Raw genomic sequence first — 14730 nt, 5'->3', positions numbered from 1 at the left:
GCAAAGCACAACAGGAATCAGTGGTGAGGGAGCTTGTCAGAACTACCTAAAAAAGGCTTTCATGGGCAAAAGCACCATGGAGCATAATAGAGACAGGTACAAAATGCTTGACTGTTCAACCATCTCCCACTTCAAACACAACCTGCTTAGTCCTTAAAGGGCTTTGAAAAGGAAGATAATTCCATTTAGCACTAACTAGTGCTGACTCCCACCCCTAATGAGCCAATGAAACCAGCCTCCATCACCCACTCCTTACCATTTTCTAACAAGCACCTTTGTGCTGTCTCCCACGTTGCACTCTGCAGTGGGAGAAGCTCTCCCAGAAAAAAAAAAAAGAAAAAAAACCCACCTAGAAAGCTATCCAGTGCTCTTTCTTTAAACCTCCTCTATATAAGCCAAATTGGTGCAATGCATATGATGGCAGATGTGCCATGACTTGCTGCTGTGACTAAAACCCTCGCACTGTTTACATGTGCCCCCACTCCCGCCTGTATCCATGTGTTGCTTTTTCTCCTGCATTTCAGCTGGAAGCTATTTTGGACCAGGTTGGCTCTTCTGGCCTATTCAGCACTGAACAGATTGCTCAGTCATGCAAATCACGCTCTGTAACTAAGCCTCCTAAGCGACTCGGTGGTCCAAATTACATGTGATAAATGTAAAAATAACTGTGGAACAAGAGCTACAGGTGGATATGGTCAGCAAGCAAGATGCTTTGTCCAATTTTGGATGCACTCTGTGATTTTCCCAAATACATGCCCTTATCCACCATCCCAAATGAATGCTCTAACTCACCCAACATTCCAGCAGTGTGTCACACCTCAGCCACACTTTCTCCCTTTTACACAGCAGGTAGCAGACACAAAGGAGACCTGGTTTACAGGCAAAAGGGCAGGGAAAAGACCTGCCAAGCTCATCTCAGCCATTCGCTTGCCCCAGAGCCATACAAACCATCCCCAACTCATCTCTACTGATGGAGGCTTGCCTATTCTCCACACCCAGGAGGTTTTCCCTTGCACCCAAATTAAACCTTTCTCACTGCACTTCAAACCCAATCCTCAGCAGACACAGAAAGCAGATTATTCCCTTTCCTCAGCTCCTTTCTATCCATTTAAAGGCTATTATCCTCTTTCCCCTCGGCATTTTCACCTTGAGAAACAACACAAACCCTCTCAAAGAACTCACCCCTGCTCACTGCCATCAGTGTGGAGGGTACCGTGCCAGGTGTGGATGACACATTGTCCCTTCCCACGTACACAGACACATATACAATCACTCCCACACTCATATATTGTACAAGTCCTGAGCACAGAGCATCACAGAGAGACACTGCTTACCGCACTTTGCCCACATTTCTGGCCCTAGATGGCTCAAATCATTGCAGGCTGAGACCGAGAGCTGCTTTTTGGACCCCTAGCAAAGGGGAAAGTGGAAATGGGGAAAAGCCGGGTGTCCTAGCTTAAATCCACATCTCTTTTAATGGAGCAGTAAGCCATGGCTGGGTAATAGGGCAGCTGTCACACTTGCTAAGCTGCCTTCGTGGCAACAAGCCATTAACCACTGCAGGTTCAAAATGAGCACCAAACCCCTCGGGAGCACCTGGACAAGCAGCGCCCCAGATGCAGACAGGGAGATTTTAATTTCAGCTGAAGCCAAGGGAATAACCTCAGCCATGCTCTGCTCCTGGGGTCACCTGGTTAATGCCAGAGCTCTTCTCATCTGAACACTGAAGGGTGAATTAGACTCGGTATTACTCACGCTGAAGCAGTGAATCCCACAATGTTTTAAGCTCACAGCCACTTGATCATGCTCCTCTCTCCCACGTCCCCTTCAGATGAAGAGACAGAGGGTGATGCAGCATTTGCCTGCAGAAGAGTCGCTGCCAGGACTGTGCGGAGCTCTCTGGCTTCGGAGAGCTGCAGCAATCCCACCTCCTGGAATTTCCAGCGAAAGCCCCGAGCGAATCCACAAAGCGTGGAGTAAAAAACTCAGCAGTCAAAAGCTGTCAGATGTTAATATCGACTGAACCGCTCGTTGGATCGACAGACAGCTGAATCCGCAGACAGCCGAAGGAGGTGGGATGTGGGGATGACTGCTTAATATGCTGAGCCAAATCCTCCTATTATTACTTTGTGTGCTACCTGCCTCCTTTTAATATATTCCGCTGTTGTCTCTCCTAGAAGCTCAGCACTGAGAGGGATTTCCTATAACCTTTATCCCTGTCTCTTTATTTGCATTTGTTCACGCACTGACCACTTATTTGTGGACTCCTCAGCTATATGTGTACAGCACATAGTAATCTCCATCTACATCTCACACCAAAAGAGCAAACCCAGCGTTGCTCTGCATCCTGGCACCTGCAGCAGTTTACAGGCTCTATCAGTATTCCTCTTTCTCTCAAAGCCCATCAAAAATCATTGACTCCGCGTCCTCTCCAAACTCAATGAGGGTTAACCCAAATTCTTCCTGCAGTGCATGCTGATGGACTTCAAGTTAGCAGTGACAAAGCAAACACAGCAGGTGACTTCCAGAAAAGTGATGTTGTGAGATCACAAATCAGCCCCTCTCTTAGGAGGCCACGCTTAAAAAATAATTCAATTCTTGTTTGTTATAATGCTGAGTTGACCACTGGGCCACCAACAGGCATCATACATCCTCTCTGTTTTCCTAATTGTATTATGAGAGAGTGGGAGGAGAAAACCCAGCTGGTTCATGCTCCATCCACTCCATGCTAACAACGCTTGGACAAACACAGGGGGATTGTACCATATTTAGTAAATAGAGCATCCTTGCTGAGCAAGAGAAAGAGCAGCATGGAGTTTATGATTTGCAGAATCACAGCTTGCTCCCAGCGGCTGCCACAGACCTGGGGAAGGACCTGCCCTGAGTAAACATAGCAGCACTTGCACCATAATCTTCCCCACTGTCAGCACAAAGCTCTCCTAGGAGGGGTGGTAGTCCCAGCTGGATCTCCCCTCTTCATGTTAGCCTCTCAATATTTCAGTATCAGGAAATTTCAGGAAATATTTCCAGCTCAAGGGCTCTGTAAGAAGAGGTACAATCAGCTGAGACACACTCCATCCACATGCAGCAGGGCAGGGTGATAAGGTGCCAATGGTACAAATGTGTGATTTGGACCTCAGAAATCCAAATGCTCACAGCTCTGCCCTGGCACAGCTCTTGCTAACTGAGCAGGCGGAGGTTCCTAATGCTTTGCTGGGGAAATGACAGCACTTGGACTCTTCTGTAGCATCCTTCAGGCTCAGGGCACCGTACAAATGAGGATGCATGCAGGCTTGGATGTCACCTGCAAGGGTGCTGCAGCTGGGGAAAGGGAAGCAGAAAGCAATGAAGTGATTAGCCCAAGGTCACGATTTCATCTGCAAGCACAGGGAAAGCTCTCAGTCCTGTGGATTAACCAATACACACAGATACAGCAACCTAATGAGCTCTTCACTAGACCCACATTGCATGACTGGAATGGTTTGATACCTTGGGAACTCAAGCCAAGCAAAAGTGAGAACTTTTGTTTCAAATTTTTGAATCAAAGAGTTAACATTGCAGGAGAAGCAGCATTATTCTTAAGGAAACCTGTGAATAACTGTGAATTTGAGAGCTATTTGAATTTGAGAGGTTATTCTGAAGGCATGCAAAAGGCTTTGTTCTTATCCAGACCCCAAATCTCAGGTGATAAACAATGGTAGAATATAAATGTTAAAATACTCATCTCCAAATAAAGTGCTCTGGTCTTATCAAAGTGAAACACTGCCATAATTTTACATCAAAAGTATCGTCAGCCCATTCCAAGCAGCCATTCTGACCCAGCCAAGATGCACACTGTGAGTCTATTCTCTGTGCTTCATTATTTCCCCAGGGTAAAAAGGATTTTTTCTCCTCTGCTGCACAGACATCATTGGGATGTCTTCAGTTTAAAAAAAAAAAAAAGAAAAGAAAAAAAAAATAAATGTTGTGAGTCGAGAGAGGAGCTCTGAACTCGTTGTCCCCTTAGGTAGGAAGCATACCACAAAATGTTCCTTGCCTTTGTGCAAAGTGAAGCTAACAGCATAAAATCCACTTTTTGCATTGCATTGCATTGCAATGCATTGCACTGCAACAACCTGGGACGTTACATCTCACTGCTACGCTTACCATCCCACCAACACATTTCCAAGTGAACTTGAATTTGTACACCACTAGTGCTCTAAGAGCTCAACTTTAAAGCTTGGTTGACTTCATAAAGACCAACCGTGGCAGGCAGAAGAGATGACACAAGCCAACTCAGACAAGACAATCAAAGGCTGTGCTGCAAATCCTCAGCCTCCTGCTCTCCTTCCTTCTGTTGATGGATTTATGGTTGGACTAGATAATCTCAGTGGTCTTTTCCAACCTTAATGATTTTATGATTCTCCCCGTCTCCACCACATTGCCAAGAAACACTGTAAAACACCATCACAAGACCCTTAATCAAACTGATCACATCTTGCAAAGGTATAGTTTCGAACATATGGCTATGTAATTTCCTTTTGCCCTTATCATCCCCCCTTCCCTCATCATTAACGCTGCTATTATGTGGGTGTAGCATCAGAATGCGTCAGTACCATTCCTCTACCAAACCAGGCGTGAGGTAAAGCCAAAATGAAAAGACAGAAGCAAAACCTTGTCTGTGCTCTTTAATTTAAGAGCTTTCAGTGTCCAGTGACAATCAGACAGTAATCCAGCCAAACTAACAAGAGAAAACGCCTCTGTCTAATTGAAATAGCGGGATCCAAGAGAAATCAGACCCAGAGAAAGAGTTGAACTCAAAGTCCAGTTTTGAGCTGGGTCTGAACAGCTACATCATAGTTTAGGGGTGTCTCTTTCCAAAACTGCTTTCAGAACAAGCTCATAACTCCATCAAAATCAAGGAAAACTGCTTCCTTTCCCTACTACAAAAGCAACATGCAAGAAAACCTCATCCTTGGCAGCTCTGAATCAGATGCCTGGGCAGCAACACTCATCCACCACGAACCTTTTCAGGTCCCTTTTCACTGCAAAGAAGCAGTGCCCATAGCAGGGTTACAAATATTTCAAACTGCCAGGGCCAAAGATTCCAGAAGGGAGATTTATAGCAATAAATAATATTAATGACACAGGCGGACAGAGCTTCTTGTCTAGAGAGCTCCAAAGGCACATGAAAAACTGCACTATAAATGTCACCACTGCAGACACCAACACTGACGAGATGCCACCTCTGGGGAAGGCAGGCAGCTCGGAATGACACTCGGACAAGAAACCAGGAGGACTGAGTGAGCAGTGCTCCGCAGCACTGACAAATGCTTGGCTTTACTTAGGGGGAATTCAGGTCTCAGCTTTCCTCCAAACACAGCCAAAGAACTCATGAACCCTTGAGCTGACTCCGGTCTGGGAATAACAGATTGTGAAACTACATCCCAATCAACAGCCAGAAGAGTTGGAAAGAGGATGGAGGAAGCAATTTCAGACCCAAACCCCAAAGGATCAGCAGAGAGGTAAGTTGCAGATACAATAAAACATGTGTGGGGGAAGGAAGCTGCATCCTCCTGCAGCCAAATCCAATCTCAGATGCGAAAATGCCTGTACTGATGATAAAGGGCTCACACCAATTTGTGGTACCCAGATAACTCCCCAAGATCTGAGGCAGCAGTTGTATGTGATCATGTCAAATTGACTTTTTTTTTCCCTAGCTGCTTAGTTAAAAAACCCAATCCCTCTATGAACATAAAGTTAGCCCTGCATTAGAGAAAGTTCTTTAGCCAAGCCACAGACTTCTTTCTCTGTGCTTCCCAGCCCACTTCCATAAGATAGCTAAGTGGAGGACCTTCCCTAGTTGCTCAGCTGCACACCTGGGCTCACTTATATCAAGCTTTGCCTTCAAACTATTCCTGCAGCAGAAATCTTGATTTATTGCCTCTGATCATGCAACCCCTCTAGACTTCAGCGGGACTGAGTTGTTTGCAATGAGAGCATGGTGTCCTCGGAGCACAGGACAAAGCTCACCCATCCGTCACCCCTGTGGTCATCACAATGTCCAGAGTCAAAAGTTTAAGCAGCTGTAAGCTCGGGATGAAGTTTGGAGTATTGCAGCTGCAGGATGCAGTGCTGCAGGGGCGTGTATGAATAATAGAATCACAGAATCATAGAATAGCTTAGATTGAATGGGAAATTAAAGATCACTGAGCTCCAACCCCCTTGCCACAAAGAGTTGTCACCTACTAGATCAGGCTGCCCAGGGCCTTATCCTGCCTGGCCTGGAATGCACAAGGGATGGGGCATCCACAGCTTCTCTGAGCAGACTGCTCCCATGCCTCACCATCCTCTGTGTAAAGAATTTCTTCCTAACATCCAGCCTAAATTTCCACTCTTTTAGTTTAAATCCATTCCCCTTTGTTCTCTATCTACCTACCTGTGTAAATATTCTGTCTCCATCCTGCTTATAAGCTCACTTCAAATACTGGAAGACCACAATGAGGTCTCCCTGGAGCATTCTCTTCCCCAAGCTGAAGTATGGGGCAGAGATCTGTAGGATATGGGTCACAGCTGGTTCAGTAGAGCACAGCAGGGACACCTTGGGTGCCACCTGGGTACAATTTGGGTGCCACTCCTGTACCAGCTTGGTTTCCTCCCTTCTGCACTTTGTTTCAAACAGCAGCACAACTTCCCATGGAAGAAGATTGCATCAGGGACATCAAATGCAACCAACTCAGGTTGGATATTAGGAAAAAATTATTCTCAGGAAGAGAGGCAAGGTATTGGAATAGGCTGCACAGGGAGGTGGTGGAGTCACCATCCCTGGAGGTTTCCAAGAAATGTACAGATGTGGCACTGAGGAGCATGATTTAGTGGACATGGTGGGGATGGGTTGATGGTTGGATTAGATGACCTTAGTGATCTTTTCCAATCTTCACAATTCTATGATTCTATGAACTCTTTCTAGGTCCCCTCCAAGCAGGAACATGCTCCTACCAGAGCACTGCTTTGGAAATAAGAAGCTCAGTGCCTCACTCCAGAGGACCCAAAGAGCAGCTCTATGCATGGTTCAAGAGCCCACCTGGAGTGGCTGGACCTGCACAGGGTCCGGGCAAACACAACCAACACTGTGTCTTTAAAACCACTTCAGTGCAGATGTTGTTTCCATGGTAACTAGTGGACCAAATACATTAGTGTTTCTAATAATAAACTGAACCTTCATCTTGGAAAATGTGATCCCCCCCCTCCCCTTTACCAACACCACCCTTCTTTCTTTCTTTCCCCTCCCCTTTTGCTGAATTAAGCCAGCGTTTAACAAGCAAGACATAATTAGTAAATAATTGCCCGGGCCCAGTAACTCCCAGTGCCCAGCAGATGGAGGAGTGTGGAAGGGGAGAAGGTGGGGGGAGCTCCTCTCCATCAACTTGGGACAGCATCCAAAAAAGGAGGAATTACACACAACACACACACACACAAAAAAAAAAGTGCAAGGTGGAGGAGAGCAGTCCCTTCGGGCCACCCTGGCAGTGCCCTGGGTGCCCTGGCAGCCGCCCTGATGCTCTGATTCAGGGTGCAGCATTTCGAGGAATCTCCGTCCGAGCAGCGGCGGCGGAGGCGGCGGCATCGATACGCCGACAGCGGATGAAACTTCGCGCACACCCCCCTCCGCAACTCCCCCGTTTTTGTTCTGGCGCAGGGATCACCCCTCCCTCCCTCCCCCCCCCCCAAAAAAAAAGCCCTTAACAGGTGATGGGGAAACGTGACGGGGATGCAGAGGGATGGGGATGGGATGGGGATGATGCTCGAAATGAAGACACGTGTGATGATGGAGTGGGGGGAACCCCCCTCCCAGGCATACACTTTAGCGGCGTTCCAAAAACACAGCGCAGGGAGAATGAGGAATAAGGAGGAAGGGGACATCAATGCAGCAGCATCCCCAGTCTGTCCTCCCCTCCCCAAGCTGCGGCCGAGAAATAAAGGCAACGGGGGAAGGATGTAGAGCCCCCAGGGATGAGGGTGCTCGCTACCAGCACCACTTGGGCTTGGGTTTGTGCCTTCCCATCTCTTCTATTTTATCGTCCCCCTGTTCTTTTCCTTCCCGCCCCGCAACCCCTCCCTTTCTCATCGTCCCCTTTCCGCGGGTGACCGGAGGGACTCACCATGTCGGGGCTGAGCTGGGCTAAGATGGCGAAGGCGGAGAGCTTGTCACAGAGGCATTTAGTCCGGGAGGCGTCGAGCGGGACCGTTCGGCAACCGCGCCAGGACCAGGCGCCGGGCAGGGAGGCGGAGGCGGAGGCTCTGCTGGAGGGAGGCAGGGAGGGAGGGAGGGAGGGAATGGGGCGGCGGAGCGGGGAGAGAAGGAGAGCGGCCGTCAGGGAGGGTGGTGAGCGGGCATGATGCCGCGGGGGGGGACGCGGTCCCCGCTGCCTCCCTCCCTATAGGATTGAGTGTAGCAGTGGTCCCACCCCCAGCTCAGCTCGGGACCTGATCCTATCCCGGTCCTGACCTTGTTTCTGGATCTAGACCCGGTCCTGACTTTGTTGCTGGACCTGGTTCTGGTTCTGATCCTGTTCCTGCTCCTGCTCCTGACCCTGATCTTTATCCTTATCTTTAGCCTTACCCTGGTCCAGATCCTGTCCCTCATCCTGATCCTGATCTTAATCCTGATCCTGATCCTTATATTGGTTTTCATCCTGATCCTTACCCTGGTCCCAGACTTACTCCTAATTGTGGTCCTAACCCTGGTCATGATCTTGGTCCTGACCCTGACCTGGTCCTGACCCTGGTCGTGACCCCAACCCTGGTCCTCACGTCTCCCACTCCACTCTGACCCCTCCATCACCCCCTCACACACACACAGTGTAAATGCCCCTTTTCACACCCATGCACTTACCTACCCCTATAGCCGTGTTCCTCCTATCTCATATACACCTCACTAACCCTACAGCTCTGACCCGAAAATCCCATATATGCATGCATAACCTTATAACCCTTTCCACACACTCCATATTGAGATCACAGAGTCATAAAACTATCCCACAGATTCCACACATGGATAAATAACCCTACAGCTCTGTTCTACGCAGACCACATATACCTCTCTAAGCTTATAGCCGCATCCTTCACAACCCATACACAGCTCCCTAATGCTATGGCCTTGTACCACATACCCCATACACACCTCTCTAACCCTATAGCCCTATACAACGTCCCATATACACCTCCCTAACCCTACAGCCCTGCACTACGCAACTCACAGACACCTCCCTGCCCCTATAGCCTTGTACTACACAACCCACACGCTTATCCCTGACCCTACAGCTCTGTACTACACAACCCATACACATTTCCCTGACCCTATAGCCTTGAACCATACATCTCATATATATTTGCCTAAGCCTAAACCCCTATACAACATCCTATATACACCTTCCTAACCCAACAGCCCTGTACTACACATCCCATGCATACCTCCCTAACCTTATGTCCATATCCTACACAACTCATACACACCTCCCTAATCCTATGGCTGTGCCCCATATATCCTGTACCCATACACTCCTATCCCCTATTATCCCACATAGAGTTGCAGAACCCTATAGCCCCATCCCCCACCTCATATACATCTCACTGCCCCCATAATTCCATCCCATCCCCTGCATGCACTCCCCTCACGCCACGTCCTTCACAGCCCCATGCATTCTGGGGGGACCCAAAAGCCTTTCTCCCTAGTTTTGGGAAAGGGATCTGGGACATCTTCACAGGGTTTTCAGCAGCCTAAGGGTGAAGAGAGCTGGAGAGACATTGAAGGGACAATACCCCCACTTTGTAACAGCATCCTCCGACAAGGAGGCAGAGCAGAAGTATGCCTTCACTGGAAGTGCATGGGTGTAAGATGCCCTCCCTCCATATCTGACCGTCCTCAGAGGAGGGGACCTCAGCAAGAACGCTAGCAGCAAGCCGAAGGCTGCTCCAGATGGAGCCAAGCTGCTCAGCTGCCTTAGGTGTATCACAGATGGCCTGAACTTCGTGATGCTGACTCCAGCAGACCTGGCGTGAGTTGCTGAGCTTTTTTTTTTCTTTTTTCCCAGAACTCATCTCCTTGCACACACTGACACATTCCTCTCTCAACGAGAGAAAATATCCATCCACTCCCATCAAGAAGAGGGCTGAAAGCAAAGAGAGGCTGGGTACTAGCAGGGTAACAGAGCATCAGTGCATAGTGATGATTCTGTTGTGAGTATCTTCTTGGACCAAATTTAACACCTAACACCAAGCCTTCCTGAATTATCATCCTCTTGAACTGAAGTAAAAACAAAACAGAAACAGCAACAACAACAACAACAAAAGCCAAACTAATTTTTCTTGTAGGAGTTATCCTTGGTAAGACAAGAGATAATGGCATTAAGTTGCACCAGGAGAGGTTCAGGTTGGATATTAGGAAAAATTTCTTCTCAGAAAGAGTGTCCAGGCATTGGAACAGGCTACCATGGAGGTGGTGGAGTCATCGTCCCTGGAGGTGTTTAAAAAGGTGGATATTTGATACCAAGGGACATGGTATAGTTGGCATGGTGGTGATGGGTAGATGGTTGGACTAGCTGATCTCAGTAGTCTTTCCGACCTTAATGATTCTATGATTCTATCAGTTACACACAATCAGAACAGTTTTTCTTCCACCTGTGCAATGGTTTCTAAATGCCTGAATTCTACTGCTTGTCCATCCAGCTGACGGGATCTGTCTTTCCTAGATAGTCAGCTCCACACTGCACTAATTCACACCGTGTCTTGAAGTTTTTCAGGATCAGGCATCAATCTTTGATTTCTTCCATGCATCTTCTGAAGTTTATGGAATCATATACTCATATAATGGCTTAGGTTGGAGGGGACCCTAAAAATCATTGAGTTCCAGTCCCCCGCAAGCTCCCCTACCATGGGCACAGTTGCCTACCACTGGTTCTGGCTTACCCAGGGCTCCATCCAACCTGGCCTTGAACACCTCCAGAGATGTAGAATCCACAACTTCTCTTGGCAGCCTTTGCCAGTGACTCACCACTCACTGAGTAAAGAATTTCCTCCTCATATCTGATCTAAATATCCCCTCTTTTGGTTTCAAGCCGTTCCCCCTTGTCCTATCACTATCAGACCATGTAAAAAGTCATTCCCCTTCCTGTTTATAAGCTCCCTTCAAATACTGGAATGCCTCAGTGCCTTATCCCTGGAGCCTTCCAGGCTGAACAAGTCCAACTCAACCTGTCTTCGTAGGAGTGGTTCTCCAGTCCTCTGAGCATCTTTGTGGATTTCCTCTGGACCCTCTCCAATAGCTCTGCATCACTTCACCTACTCCCTTAGAAGGGACTGACTGATCCAAGGCTAATCTCAGAGGGAATATAACTTCTGCATTCTCCTCCATATGCATCGCTTTTATTTCCAAGAACTGTGCTAACCAGTTCTGTTTATTCACTGTCACCAAGAAAAATGCCTTATTTATGACGCGTAAAATTAATGACAAATGCTGAGATTTTATCAAGCAGTTATGTATTCTCATACAAAGTATTAATTTAGCTTGACAAAATCTATTTTCCATAAGTTGATTGCTATTAATGCCTCTGTTTTAAGGAGTATGATATTATTTAATTATAATCACGGTGTTACCCACAATCCCCTCATTTTTGGATCCTCTATCAGATGGTGAGTTATTGTGCCTAAGACAGATGTGAGGCTGATGGCTCTGGAACGAGGACACATGGTTCTCTCCATACTTAGGGAACTTCCACTCTTCTCTTAGTGAAGAACAATGATCTCCAATTAGCCTTACCCTGCTCTTTTAAAACTCTTGCATGCAAAATTACTCAGACTTGTATCTCTTAAAAACGTCTTACTTTATTAGATGATGTATGGCATTGTTTCTAGCAGCTGGTGTAATGAAAAGTATTTCATTAGCTTGGGTTGTGGATTAAGTAACTAGGCTCTCTTCCAATTATAGAATATAGACATTTATTGAAATTTCTGCATTATTATAAATAAATCTGTCATTTTGAACTAGTAGCAGACCATTACCATTAGAATTTATTTTGGTTTAGCATACACTAAATTTTCCCTTTTACTCACTTTAACAATCCTGAACTATAAAATTCCTACTTTTTTTTTTCTCTTATCTCCCTCAAGCTTTTAATTTGTACTGCTTGCTATCAATTTGTCCTTTCTCCCTATCCTTACAACACTTTTTACTTTTCCTTTAAAACAGACTGCTGTTTTTGTAGTTATTGGCTTGATTCTCTTCCCTCTCTTTTATTTTGTTTGTTTTGTTTATGTGTTTCTTAATGCTGAGGCGACTTTCTTTTCCCTTACGGTTCTTCAAAGGGCTCCTAATTATCTGTAAATTTTTCCATTTAAACGATCCTCCATAACAGATATATGCATTTAAATCTATCATTCTCAAAGCACTGAATATGCGTACATTGACACATAGGTAACACCCCATGCCCCAAGCAACTTGAGACTCTAAAAAGTGTGGATACAATTGCCTTTACATCGCTTTCAATCCTCAACCCCAGATTTGCTCATTTACCAGCTTTCAGAGTAGAGTCGGACAGATCTGGGCCACGCATCAACAAAAGTAACCTCATCCAAAAAGGCAAAGAAAACAAAGCAAAAGTAATCAGAAAGCCTACTAAAATGGGAAACCCCAGGGAAGGTATCAGAAAACAAATAACTCTCCCTAGATGCTGTGCCCAGTCTCACATTCTTGTGGCAGTAAAGCTGACAGCTCAGCAATGAGTGCAATATTGAAATAAAGTCTGTCCAAAGCCAAAGCCACATTTGGCATGGGCTGATCTTCATTTCTTGATGCTCAGAGAGAGCACAGAGTGACATCCAGGCCAAGAAAAATATTAAAAAACACCACAACAAAGACAACCAACAACAAACAAATGAAAAAATCAACACATACATTAACAGCCCCTTGTTCTTGTAAGATTTCTTCTGATGCCTGCTTATTTATCCCATTGCATTCAAAGAAATCAATTGGATCAAAGCCATGTAGTTTTTCTCACTTTACAATAAATCACATAAATGATGGGTGCTGTGGGACATGCTGAGTCAGAAACCTGGTGTAAATCATCTCGAAACAAATCCAACTATGCCATTTAATAGAAAATGAATCCGGCCATCATTACTACCTGTGATTATTAATTGATTATTACCAAAAATCAAGTGCTGGGTGATCCAAAGAGGATATTGCATCCATCCCTCTGATTTTAAATTTCTCGGAAGAAGAACTCGTATTTTTCTCTTTCTCTTTGTGAATCTGTTTTATTACCTATTTTCTTAGACTTGCAGTCCTTTTATGGTATGAATACCTTCATCTCCATTAGGGCTGTAGCTCATAGATGGGCTAGGGGAACTTATTTGCTGCTAGCAGAACATGCTAGAAGTATTACCATCCTATTTTCACTGTGTACATGCTATGACATGGCAAGAGGAAGGCACAGTCTTCAGAGTGCTGAGCAATGGGCTTCTTGGACATTGTACCATCTCAAGAGCAAAAGGTTACCTAATTTAAAGACATACTGTACACTTCACTTATGGCATCCATGCAAGGTGCCACTATTACCGTAATCCTAGTGTGGGCATGATATTATGAACCTTCATCAGCCTAGCTTCTTTATTTTGAAAGAAATTTCTAGTCCATATGGGACTCAAAATACGGGAAAAATCCCATGTAGGAAAATACATGTCTCAGAAAGAGTGATAATGCATTGGAAGAGGGAAGAGGTGAGTCACCATCACAGGAGGTATTCAAGACATGTGTAAGTGTGGCACTGAGAGATAAGGTTTAGTGAGCATGGTGGTGATGGGTTGATGGCTGGAGAGAAGATCTTAATGGTCTTTTCCAACTTTGATGACTTAAGGTACATACGGTTACCAACAAAGTCCTAAAAATACATTATTCAGTTGCAACTGGAAGGCTTCAAAAACACATCTGTACTGAAATCACATGGATAATGACAACTGTGTGATTTTGGAGTGTTCCAATTGTAGAATCATAGAAACATTAAAGTTGGAAATGACCACCAGGAACATCTAGTCCAATAACGGCTACAGAATGATTGAGCCAGTTCATCAAGATTTGCTGTGGTTGGTATATCACTAATGGTACTAATGGGATCTCTCCATTGTCCAGGAAATAATGCCTGAAGGAGTTTTATTCTTTTGGGATTCAGGCAGAGTTCTGCCCAGACAAGGGTGTGTAGGATCAGCTGACAAATATTAAGAAAAGCCTCATAGTTCAAGGCAGATTTCAAATCTTAAGTGGTTTGATCAACTGAATTTTGTGATACAAAGATTGTTTCACTGGGATCTGTTCAAGGAGATACTATAGCTGCATGCAAAACACCCTCATTATGATCCTGATTAAAAGCAGGAGGAGAAAACAGGATTGTAATGAAAAGGTCCTTAAAGGGAGTTCATGTGTGTGTTTGCATTTGAGAGCCTGTGTGTACAGGTTTCAACCGTAGATCAGCACTGAGCCTTTATTTTCTCAGCAAAACCTTTTATTCTGCAGAAAAGTACACAGGGCTTGTAATGGAAACCCCTACTCACAGCTCAGTGGCAAAGAAAAGGAGCAGGATTTGAGTTATTCACAAATATTGAATCCAGGTACACTAATAAGGAAGCAGAATTATTTCCAGGCAGTCTCAAGAGGAGAGGAAAGAAAGAGGAATTGTACTAAAGGGAAAATGTGGGCAG

The 14730-nt window shown here is 45.6% G+C and overlaps 1 protein-coding gene across 13 annotated transcripts in view; it reads right to left on the bottom strand.

Moving 5' to 3' along the window:
* ADGRB1 (adhesion G protein-coupled receptor B1) overlaps positions 1–14730 on the bottom strand; it is a 275593-nt gene that overhangs the window by 75590 nt on the left and 185273 nt on the right. For 11 of the 13 annotated variants that reach the window (XM_090138075.1, XM_090138083.1, XM_090138073.1 and 8 more), the window contains one exon: positions 8142–8283. In XM_090138075.1, the coding sequence (XP_089994201.1) occupies positions 8142–8283 (142 nt within the window). The remainder of the gene's footprint in view (positions 1–8141; positions 8284–14730) is intronic. The other 2 variants (XM_090138074.1, XM_090138080.1) reach the window with 1 other exon arrangement.

The sequence above is a fragment of the Phasianus colchicus genome, chromosome 3 (genome assembly GCF_987193195.1).
Source record: "Phasianus colchicus chromosome 3, bPhaCol1.hap1.1, whole genome shotgun sequence".
Taxonomy (NCBI): domain Eukaryota; kingdom Metazoa; phylum Chordata; class Aves; order Galliformes; family Phasianidae; genus Phasianus; species Phasianus colchicus.
The sequence above is the reverse complement of the archived record's forward strand: the minus strand, read 5'-3'. Positions and strand labels throughout refer to the sequence as shown.